The 12500-nt window shown below is 44.4% G+C and overlaps 1 protein-coding gene across 3 annotated transcripts in view; it reads right to left on the reverse strand.

Moving 5' to 3' along the window:
- The window catches only part of LOC113575498 (MAM domain-containing glycosylphosphatidylinositol anchor protein 1), a 197261-nt gene that overhangs the window by 66511 nt on the left and 118250 nt on the right, over positions 1–12500 (reverse strand). For 2 of the 3 annotated variants that reach the window (XM_035531888.1, XM_035531890.1), the window contains exons 11-13: positions 11086–11234; positions 4033–4053; positions 2820–2994 (exon numbers count right to left, since the gene is read on the reverse strand). In XM_035531888.1, coding sequence (XP_035387781.1) covers positions 2820–2994; positions 4033–4053; positions 11086–11234 — 345 coding nt within the window. The remainder of the gene's footprint in view (positions 1–2819; positions 2995–4032; positions 4054–11085; positions 11235–12500) is intronic. The other variant, XM_035531889.1, reaches the window with a different exon arrangement.

Genomic DNA, 12500 nt, shown 5'->3' on the forward strand with positions numbered 1-12500 from the left:
CGGGTCAAAGGCACAGGGGGCGGAGCACCTCGTAGTGATGGGGTGAAGGAGACGTGCCGGAGCGCAGAAAGGCCGGGCGGAGCCTACTGCTGTGGTACACATGCTAACCCTGATATGACACGGTAACACTTCTCCCAAGAACTGTTGCTATTGTCAGAATCTGCATGTTTATTCTAGTTTTGATTACATTTAATAAACTGAAAGCTACTTTTCAAAAAATAAAATAAAATAGGTGCTTCAAAAGCAACAAGATGTTTTTTAAAGACTTTTCAACACGAAACACCCAGTTACACTTTATTAAGCATTCCTAACACATGCATAACTCATTTAAAAATAAAATAGCATTTATGAATGGCTATGAACTACTGTAATGGAAAAAGAAGGTAAAGCAAGACACAAACACACTGATGTGCAAAGTTTATTTAGGGCACCTTCTGTAGCTGCTGATGATAACAGCCCAAGGACGAAAAGCAGGAAGACAAAAGACAAGCGTGCTGAATGGAACTGAGACTAGGGGTCAGAACCGAAGGGAAATGAACAGACCAGGACCCAACCGGGAGGACAAACAGGATAAATATACAGGAGACACACAACATGAGACAGGGTAGAGACTAAATGAATCAGAAACACAAACAGAACCACATGGCGCTAGTGTCATGGGAACCGCAATGCCAGAGACATGTGCAGGCTTGGCTTTACTTACAGCTGTATGCATTGCCCACAGCTGTCTGCCTATTTATAAGTCCTTGTACACTGCTTGTTAGCAAGCTATGTATGCATTATAGATGTTTTACAGATGGCTTAAACTTAAGCGGGCACTTTATTAAATTATTTCCAAAATCATAAGCCTTTTTTTTTTTTTTTTTTTACACATTTCACTTTTCTTTTTAGTGGCATATTATTTATTATAAATTGCTGTTAATAAGAGTTTCATTGAGTTCTCAATGTGAAATAAGACATTCCCTCATCCTGCATGGAGCCGGACCCTACAGAGCCGGCCTCCTGCAGAAAGGCCGCGTCTCCCCTTCTGAGGTCTCCGTGAGCTTCCATTCCCTTTATTATCCAACATTCCACACCCACTCCCTTCATTATTCCTAATTTCGCCATAAATATTTCAGCAGGTTGTAATGGAAAGTTCTGTTTATTTCTCTTTTAAAGAGCAGGGTTCGGGGCAGCGGATCAGCTCATGCGTCAGAACCGTAGCCCCAAGCTAGACCGGGTTTGACACCCGGCACCGAGGAGTGACTTTATTGAACAATTCTAAAGATAGGCTCCTAAAGACCGGCTCCTAAATAAGACATGTTCTGGGATCTTCACACTCCCATCCTGGAACGGTTACCGCACTGTTGGTGATAAAGAGCTTTTCCTCCACCTGCCTGGCCTGCCTTCTCCTGTGGCGGTGGGTGCATCATGAGGTCTTCTCCAGAGCAGCTCTGTATCTCCCTTTGAAAAGTATCTATTCAGCAGTATGTGTGTGTGTGTGTGTGTGTGTGTGTGTGTGGTGGGCCCTGGTCCTGCTCTTCACAGAAAACGGAGCGTATAGCATCCACTTAATTTCACAGTGTGTTTAACTGCTTCACCCTCACTGACATAGTTCACAGTAACCCTGAGGAGAAACTTGCAAGCATCCATACTGTACATTAACAAATGGCCTGCTATTAATTTCAGCAGTATTCTGGGTTGTTGTTTTTTTTTTGGGGGGGGGGGGGGTTCCACTGTTACTTAAAAGAGCCCTGTGCCCGGGTGTTAACGGTCTGAACAGCTAATATTCAGGCAATATGAAACAGGCGAGCGAGATTTGAAACCGTGTTCAAGGGAAAGGTTTAACAAACCATAGTGTGTGTTTACATGCATTAACATGAACCATTTCTGCATGTTCTTGAGTGTTCTAGCAATTTCTGTTCTAGGTTGTCATGATTTCTCTCTCCCAGGTTCCAGCTTCCGTGGTTTCCCTGTCTTGTGTGTTTTGGCTCCATGCCTTAGTTTCGTTTTCTCCGCCCCTCGTTTGATTGCTTGCACCTGTCCCTCGTTTCTACCTTTGGTTCATGTATTTAAACCCTGTTGTGTGCCTTGGTCAGGGCTGTTCATTGAATGTGTTTATGTGGCTCTGGTTGTTTACTGACTCCGTGCGTGCATGAATATTGAAATCATTGTGTTAAGTTTGTATTCTGTGTCTTTGTGTTTCCCAGCCTTCGTGTTTCTGAGCCCCGAGTTTTCCTAGCGTCTTTTGCTCTAGCCTGATTCCCGTTTGCCTTCATGTGTTCCCCATACTCTCCGCCATGGACCGTTATACCGACTCTGACTCTGGAGTTGCCCTGAATAAATCTCGCTCTTCTACACATATGCGTCCGCCTCCTTACCGCTCACCGTTACATAGGTAAACATGCTGATAAAGGTCATGCAACAGCTAACAGCAAAGCATCATAAAAATACATCATGGTGATTTTGCTCCAAGCATTACATTGAATGGATGTGAGGTAACTACATAACTACCTTATGAAAACTTAAGCTAAATAAACAAAGCGATAAACCTGATATATATTAGACTGGATTGAGTTAGTGCCATTTATTTTCTTGTTGTTGTTGCTGTTTGTTTTGGTAGGCTGGATGGATAGTCATGGCACAATGAAGCGTAACAGATTTCTAGACAGATATTCTTGCATTGTTTACATTATCGTTACTCATCATGTTTATTGCTTAAACATTGGAATCTGAGCTTCTGACACAGGTATTTTTTTCCAGAATTTGCTTATACATCAGCGGTGCTGATTTGCCCTGCTGGTAAGGTCATGATGAAAACAGTCATGGTTTCCACTTACGTTCGCTGTAATGAATAGTACGGATGATGTTGTCGCCGGTGCCAAAGGTCGTGATGGGCATGAGACCCACGTGGTAGGACAGAGGGACACGCAGGTCCATTATGGTGTAGGACATGAGGACACCTTTCACTGGGTCACGGGTGGTGATCTGTTTAGACAGCACCTTCATACCCCTCTACACACACACACACACACACACACACACGTCAAAGGAAAAGTTAGCAATTTATATCATCAAATGATCAATTCAAATAACTGTGAGGAATAAACATATTGTAACTTTTGTGTGCACAAGGGATGTTTAGAAGGGTTATGCCACCATAAAGGATGTGTCAGATTCACATCAGATATCCATGGACACAATATCAATCACTAATTTTCACTCATAAGAAGTGAAAATTGTAAAAAAATAAATAAATAAATAAATAAATAGAATTTTAAAAGGGTCCATGATGCTCTGAATGGCCAGAGAGTGAGCCAGACCTGGTCAGTTAACGTTCAGAAATTATGGGACTCCAGATTACTGGATTTTTTAATTTTTTGGATTATTATATTTGTAAGAGTACTTGCCTTAAAGGCACAGAGGCTTATATTAAAACCTGATAGATTATCCTTTTTTCTTATTTAAAAAGTGAGGTGTAAAGTTCAGGCTAAAAGCAACCCACAGTGAGGCAGAAAGGTCAAATCAATGGGCACTTCCTGTTTTGAACATGACCAGAAGTCAGCTAGTGACATGTTCCTGTTAAGCAACGTAGAAACATGTCACCTATTACCCTTCTGAGGGCCCGCCTGCTGTAGACGGACTGACCAGGGGATGCCACATGACCAAGAGCTCAATGCAGTTGCTTCTCATGCTCTGCTTTGGAAATGCCCTGCTGCTATGGCAACGCTATAGGACGACTAGCATATGAGGAGGCATGGCATTCTAATAAAAGAGTGAAAATTTTCATTTTCTCTGACTTCATGACTCATTAGATGCCATGGTCATGCCATGGTCATACGTATTCAGAACACCTTATAAACAGCAAATGGAAACCCACTGTACTTAAAGTCCCAGCAAAAATGTATAATAACACTAGGGTTGGGGTTAGGGCTAAATGATATTACAGGGTCATGACCGTCAGTGAAAAGTCAGAAAAAAGATTTTATTGATTATTTAAACGAGTGCTATTTGGTTCGTGTCTGTCTTAACATCAAGTTAAGAGTTGCTCACCTTTGTTTTAAGTAGCCCCACCTGGCAAACAAATTCATATCGTTAGCAAAACAATACGCCCAACATCAACATGCTACTGTCATAATATGGCATATCCCTTGATGTAGATGTTACATAAACTTGATAGCAAAAATGACAAAAGAAGCCTCATTGCACTCTAAACATCTATTGGAATCCAACTAAATGTTTATGCAGGTTTAAGTCAGTCACAGATTCCTTACACGGAATGGCCATTTTATTAGAAACACCTGCCCTTTCTGGACTGGAGTTTTCCTGTATGGAAATTAATCATGTGACCCTGGAATGGAGCATAAAATCAAGTGACCAAGTTTTCCATAGATCAGTTTCAGTTTCCATGTGAGTCCACATTAGAATGGGAAAATGGAGTGATCTGGGCGACTTTTACTGGGGCCTGGTCATCGGTGCTAGACTAGCCGGGGCCAGAATTCCAGAAGCAGCCAGCCTTGTGGGGGTTTTCTCGTGCATAGGAGTCGAGAGAGGTGTGATCAAGGAAAGACATCCAACAAAAGGGGATCCCATGGCCATAAACACCATGGTCAAAAGGGGTCAGAATCGTTGACGAGCAGGTGGCACGCAGTCATGCAAATAGCAGCCAGATACAATGCCGGTGCTCCAATTAACGTGTCTGGACACACGACTTGTGCCTCCCAGCATGAACTGCTCAGGTCTGCTCAGGCGACCTGTTCAGGTGCCACTGCAGAAGGCAGAACTCCAGAAATGCAAGACTCCAGTGGGCAAAAGAGGTTAAAAACTGGAAAACCGAGCAGTGAAAAGACATCGGCTGGTCAGGTGGGTCCAGATTTCTATGGCAGCATGCCCATGGGAGGGTCATAATCTGGCGAAAAGAGAATTACGTCCTTGGTGTCATGTGTCGAAGGTTCGGGATGGCGGAGGTGTGGGGAACGCTTTCTTGGTGCACGCTGGGCCATTCGGAGACCATCGTGGGGGAACCCAGTTCATCCCTTCATGTCAGCTGTTTACCCCGCGGCAGGAGAACGCCTTCAGCAGGACAACGTGCCGTGCCGCCAGGGCCGTATAGTCATGGATGGGTTCCAGGAACATGACAGGGAGTTTGTCTTGCTTCCCAGGCCTTCACAGGCCCCCGATCTTAATCCCATAGAGCATCTCTGGGATGAGGCACAACGGGCTGTTGAAAGCGTGTCAGTTCCTCCATCTGTACAACTTTTGCAGCAATAGCGAGAAGCTGTCCTGTGCGCAGTGGCCAGGATTACTGCAGATTTCAGCAACCAGTGGAATCTAAACCATGACAAATTCTGAAGGCCAAAACAGGTCCAACAGATGAGTGTCTCTAATAAAGTGGCCAGAAATGTCAATGTAATGTAGCCTTATGAATGTAGACGTTTATTGTCTAAAAAAACAGAAACCGATGTGTAAAAAACCCTGCATACAGGAAACGGTCTAGAATAAATAAGATAGCAGAGGGTGGGAGGGGTCACGAGGTGCACTGGCATATAGAGGTTGGGATATAGACATGGGAGGAGGGATATAGACATGGGAGGAGGGATATAGACTTGGGAAGAGGGATATAGAGATGGGGTGGTATAACAAGTTTGGACACACCTACTGTTTATTTTACTATTCAACATTTTACAAAAAGAGTAAAGGTATAAAAACAATGAAATAACATATGCTCTGTTAATTGTTGTTGTTTACATAAATATGACAGCAGCCACCCTTTACTCTAATGATAATTCTGCATGTGATCTCTTAACTTTAATGAGGCACTGATGATGTCTTAAAGAAATTCTCACATATGCGTAGGGTGAAACACTAAAGTGCTATATGAAAACTGTTTGTTGAGGGGGTGTTTAAAATTAATTACAATTTTTAATTGTATTATTATTTTTTTATATGTGTAAATATAAATTGTGTTGAAACTTAATTCATATTAACTTTCACTATTAAAATGTGTTTTAAAAATAAATTTAGGTATGAACCATTCGATTATAACGTCTCTAAGACTATGGAAACCTTAATCAGTCGGGTGTGTCCAAACCTTTGGACTGGTAATGTAGTTACCAACACATCCACCAACATGTGTGTACACACCACACGCAAACATATTTGCAGAAACATTCAGATCTCTTTCCCCTTCACTCTGCTTATTTAGGGTTTTTTATTTAGGTGGAGCGAGGGAAAAAGGCGAGAGAGAGAAAAAAAAGTGTTTGTGTAGTTAACCTTGCTGCTGGGGGTCAAACACATTTGTAATCTGCCTAATTGTCTTGCATTAAAAGCCTGCTCTGAGTCCCACTGCGGAGGAAGTGGGGCACGGAACAATGTGGAGTGTTGCGTTTGTGTGTGTTGTTACATTCCACGTACTGCAACTGTCACAGCCTACATACACATGGCGCAGGTCACACACACGCACATGGCAGAGTTCACACACACATGGCACACACACACACACACACACACACACAATTATTTACATGCCTGGGTGCTTTTGCTAATTGCATTTTTGTTCCTTTACTTTCACGCCTAAATCTCAATCCTGCCATTAAGACGGCTCTCCCCTCCTCCCCTCCTCCCCTCCTCCTCTCCTCCCCTTTCCCTCGTTTTAACCCTCCTCCTACGCTTTAGCGCACACCTGCCTGCACCACCTCCTACACTCGGCTTCAGAGCGCACGTTTCCACTGCCTCGCTCCTGAATGTCTGACTCCGTTAAACCTTACAAAAAAAAAAAAAAAAACCCCAAAAAAACTTCAGTTCATTTTCTCTCTCTCTGTTTCTCTGTATTTCTCTCTCTCTCATCCCCCTCTTCTCTTTGCATAAAAAAAAACCCTCCGTGGCCTTCTCCAACCCTCTTCTCGCCTGTCCCGCTGTCAGTGGGAAGGCAGACGGATGAGTGAGGGAATTAGTGAGGGGAACGTCACACACACCGGGGTCTGTAACAGGTAGCTGGAGCTTGGCTAGTTAAATATAGCCTCCGTTCTCTCCGAATGCTCACTCTCTCTTAGCCCAACTCTCCATTCCTCGCGATATTAAGCTGGCATAGCCCACGGCGTGAGCCACGGTCAGCGGGAGAGAGACTCTGGCAAAGGAGACGAGTGCAACTTTCCGTCTAATTATTAATACGGTGAGCTTCGGGATTTGGCCGGAGAGAGAAGCAGACAGAGGGAAAAGGGGAAGAGAGAGAATGAGAATAAGAGAGTGTTTTTTTTGTGCAGCGAATCTATATTCATAAAACATGTCACTGTTCTCTTGTGCCTTAAGAATTAGTTAAAATCCCTGTGAAACCAGCATTAATATTTATGCTGGTAGGTTTAATGAACTGTGAGAAAGAACGATCTTAAATCTGTGTATGTGCAAAAACGCAGGCTATTGCCATATTTCTGTAAATGTGTAAAATTAATAGAGAGTTGAGTTCACATGAGTGGGACTTCCTGTGTAGCACTGGATGCAAACAGATACACACACACACACACACACACACACGCACACACGCAAACACACACCACTTTTCTTCCAGTGCCTCGGAGCTTTTAAAAGAATGTGTAAAGGCTGTTAGTTTATATCAGTCATGACCACACACCATACAGCATTTTAGAAGATCAAAAAATCATTTACAAGAAAACAACAATATCTGAGTTTAATTATTTCTGTTTATTAAACTGTCTAACCTCCAAGTGAGGAAAGCAATTCCTAAATACAATCACTGAAAGATTTTAATTTAATCTAAGATTATAATTACCATATCATCAGACGTTGCTTCTCCCACCTGCCTTAGCACACGGACCCATGTGCCATCCAGTATGTTGACATTTCTTGGAGTAACACCTTTAGGATATTAATTTCCTCTTCCCCATAGACACTTAAGTTAGATTTTAAAAAGGAGAAGGTGATCTATTCGTGCACACGGAGAGGTGTCTGATCCCACATCCGCTCATCTAAACCCTGCCCCCTTCCATAATTCATCAGCCTTTCCCTCCATTCTGCTGGGGGCCACAGCGTCCTATGAATGGATGATGAGAATGTTCAAGAGGAACTGCAGTAGAGACACAAAGGGCATGCATGCACACACGCACACACACACGCACACACACAAAGACGCGGCACATGTGCGCACACACAAACACATATACACTCAGTCAGACACATGCACACACACACACAGCGTTTCACACCGAGGTGAGAGTGAGCCATGCTTGCATCCTGCGGACATTTAGAGAGTATTTGCTTTATGCCGATGGGAACAGCTGAGACACACACAAATCACCAAACAGGGAAAGTGAAGGTTTAAGCCACATGTTTTTACAGTTTCAAAATTGTCCAAAGACCGAGCAACACACCAAGGACCCAGCAGCTTCAGCCGCTGGGTCTGTCCTGCCTGCACTGGCCCTGTGTATACTGACCCTCCCTGAACTGGCCCTGTGTGTACTGACCCTGTGTGCACTGGCCCTGTGTGCACTGGCCCTGTGTGCACTGGCCCTCCCTGCACTGGCCCTGCGTGCACTGGCCCTGCATGCACTGACCCTGCGTGCACTGACCCTGCGTGCACTGACCCTGCCTGCACTGACCCTGTGTGCACTGACCCTGTGTGCACTGGCCCTGTGTGCACTGGCCCTCCCTGCACTGGCCCTCCCTGCACTGACCCTGTGTGCACTGGCCCTCCCTCCACTGGCCCTGTGTGCACTGGCCCTGTGTGCACTGGCCCTGTGTGCAATGGCCCTCCCTGCACTGGCCCTGTGTGCACTGACCCTCCCTGCACTGGCCCTGTGTGCACTGACCCTGCGTGCACTGCAGCAGTCTGGTGCACAGCGCTTTACACACAAAACTTCAGTTACTCCAGCACATCTCCTAGAGCAGACAAACCAGGTTCCTTTCTCAACCAGTATCAGTAACAGTAACTCAACCAATATCGGTATCCTGACACTGAGAGGTGTTTGTACTCATTCTATACTGACTTACAAGCACTGGGGATGTTGAGATCTTAAAGTGTTACAGCAATCCCAGAGCTGGCTGGATGTGAGCTGTCTCATTCATGCCTGGAATGGGGGCATTAACTGGAAGGCTGAGTGCATTTCCTACTAAGACAACGTTGTCTACTATGGGTCTATAATCTGCAAAGGCAGACTACTTATCTACTCATCCATTATTGATTACTTTCTGGACACTTCATTTGCTTTAGGTATGTAGGAAATAATATTCCCCAATATAGTGTAATATCATTGATTGTACAGCTGAAGGACCTCTGGCCCGTAAAATGCTCTGTGTACTGTAGTGCATTTTTTTTTGACTCTCTGTCCCTCTCTCTCTCGCTACAGTAATCACCCACTTTATTATGTACACCTGTTCACCTGCTAGTTAATGCAAATATCTAATCAGCCAATCACATGGCAGCATCTCAATGCATTTATGCATGTAGACATGACGACCTGCTAAAGTCTAAATCCAGCATCAGAATGGGGACATACGGTGATGGTTGTTGGTGGTAGACTGGCTGCTCAGTTTATTTCAGAAACTGCTGACCTCCTGTATCGCACAACCATCTCTAGGGTTTACAGAGAGTGGTCCGAGAAAGAGGAAACATCCGGTGAGCGGCAGTTCTCTGGGTGAAAATGCCTGGCTGATGCCAGAGGTCAGTTGAGAATGGCCAGCCTGGTGTGAGCTGATAGAAAGGCAACAGTAACGAATAACCACTCGTTACAGCCGAGGCATGCAGAAGAGCATCTCTGAACGCAAGACACGTCAAACCTGGAAGCAGAAGACCACACCGGGTGCCACTCCGGGCAGCTGAGAACAGGCAACCGAGGCTACAATTCACACAACCCCTAAAGTTGTGACATGTAAACCGGAACAGTGACTCCAACAGACCCCAGGAATGACGACATCAATGTCAGTCAGACTGTAATCCTAGGAACAGTGAAAATATTTCACTGAACCTCTCAAGCTCTCAGACCTCTGGTAGAATGTGCACGCATACACACACACACACACACACACACACACACACACACACACACACACACACACAATCAAACTCTCAGACCTCTGGTAGAATGTGCACGCATACACACACACACACACACACACACACACACACACACACACACACACACAATCAAACTCTCAGACCTCTGGTAGAATGTGCATGCATACACACACACACACACACACACACACACACACACAATCAAACTCTCAGACCTCTGATAGAACACAAACGCATGCGCGCACACGCACACACACACACACACACACACACACACACACACACACACACACACACACACTCTCTTTCAAAGTCCCAAACCTCTGGTAGAAGATATGAGTGTGAGGAATAAGACATGACCACCCACTGGAAGAGTAAGGCAGGATTTTGTATATACATGAGCCATCTCAGTGATCTGTCTGCAGATTAATCTGAGGATGTGCGTCTGGCTTGCGATGACTGAAAGCTAACAAGAGCAGTTTGTGTGAGTAGGTTTGCTTTGCTACAGTACTGGTTATTATGAGCCGACGCCTTTCTACTGGCTAATGGTAAGTTAGAAGCTGAGCGCGTGAGACGGATGTAGAGTGACCGACGAATGACAGAGAGACAGGGTGGGAGAGAGTGAGAGAAACGGAAAGAGAGAGACAGAGGAAGACGAGAAGGCGACAGAACGACAGAGAGGGTGGGAATAAGTGGGGGATAACGTGATAGACAGTGGCAGACTGATGGGGAAAGAGATAGAGAGAGAGAGAGAGAGAGAGAGAGAGAGAGAGAGAGAGAGAGAGAGAAATGGACATACACTGTGTGAATAAGTGAGTCAGAAGTAATGGAGAGGGTAGAGGAGAGAGACGTGACGAGCCATTCAGTGAGAAACACGAAACACTGAACAAAAGAGCAAAGAATGAGAACGAGAAGACATGGAGAGTGAAAACGAACGAGAGACAAATAAATTCCAGGGCAGTAGGTGAGAAAAAGAGTGGGCAGAACGAGGGAAGGAAAATGAGTGACAGATCTCAGGCTGGATCCTGGGTCCCTCTAAGGTGCACGCGTGTGTGTCTGTGCGTGTGTGTGTGTGTTACCTGTTGGACATTGAGCCAGTAGCCTATGATCTTGTCCCCAGCGTCTGGCTCTTTCTGTGTCCACTGCAGGTTGTAGGAATAGTTACTCCCCTTCAGAATGCGAATAGGGTTCGGAGTGTCGAAGTAAAACTCCACGTTGTAGGGTCGGGCTGAGGAATCCAGAAAAGAGACTGAAGTGAACTGAGCACAGTGACTGATGCACAGTGACCAAGGCGTCAAATCACATTTACATTTAACTAGAAACGCAATCCTAGAACAATCCTAGAACAAACCTAGAACAATCCTAGAACAATCCTAGACAATCCTAGATAATCCTAGAACAATCCTAGAACAATCCTACATAATCCTAGAACAAGCCTAGACAACCCTAGAACACATCTAGTACAATCCTAGAACAATCCTATATAATCATAGAACAATCCTAGAACAATCCTAGAACAATCCTATATAATCCTAGAGCCATCCTATATAATCCTAGGCAATCCTCTTTAATCCTAGAGCAATCCTATATAATCCTATATAATCCTAGAGCAATCCTATATAATACTAGGCAATCCTATATAATCCTATATAATCCTAAACAATCCTCTTTAATCCTAGAGCAAGCCTATATAATTCTATATAATCCTAGGCAATCATATATAATCCGATATAATCCTATATAATACTAGGCAATTTTATATAATCCTATATAATCCTAGAGCAATCCTATATAATCCTATATAATCCTATATAATCCTAGAGCAATCCTATATAATCCTAGAGCAATCCTATACAATCCTATATAATCCTAGGCAATCTTAGTGTTTTTTGCCTATACTGTTTTGCTTACTGAATCCAAAATGAGAATAGAGGTAAGAGAAAATGAGTGTGTGCACGCGCGCGTGCGTATGCTTGTGTGAGAGCGTGTGTGCGTGCACACGTGTGTGTGTGTGCTGAAACAGTGCTCAGGGGGCTGGGTTCTGGCTGTGTGCCAGCTCTCTGGGTCTTTCCTCGTAATGCTGAGTCAGGCACTAAATTGCTGCGTTCAGAGGCAACTCCCACAACAACTGAAAGTAATTAACAGGCACAACATGAATGACTCACGCCCACACCGTGCACTGGCACACCTGGGTCACCCATGTGACTCTGGGAGTTCACAATTCTAAGGTGCCAAACGTAAAGACAGGAATGTCCAGGTCACTAAGAAATTTATTCTTATGAGGAAAATCATTATAGAATATGCCTCCACCACCAACGCCAACACCAGCAACATAAAAATGACCAATTTTGTAGGACACTATGTCTGGTTTGAAGACAATAAAATGGTTATGGACTGCAATCTTCAGAACCATGTAGCAGTAACCCAGGTGTGTCTGTGGGTGGTGTGAAGATGGATTATACAGACAGCGCCGGCTTGTCTCCTCGCAGCGGAT

The sequence above is a fragment of the Electrophorus electricus genome, chromosome 11 (assembly GCF_013358815.1).
Source record: "Electrophorus electricus isolate fEleEle1 chromosome 11, fEleEle1.pri, whole genome shotgun sequence".
NCBI lineage: Eukaryota > Metazoa > Chordata > Actinopteri > Gymnotiformes > Gymnotidae > Electrophorus > Electrophorus electricus.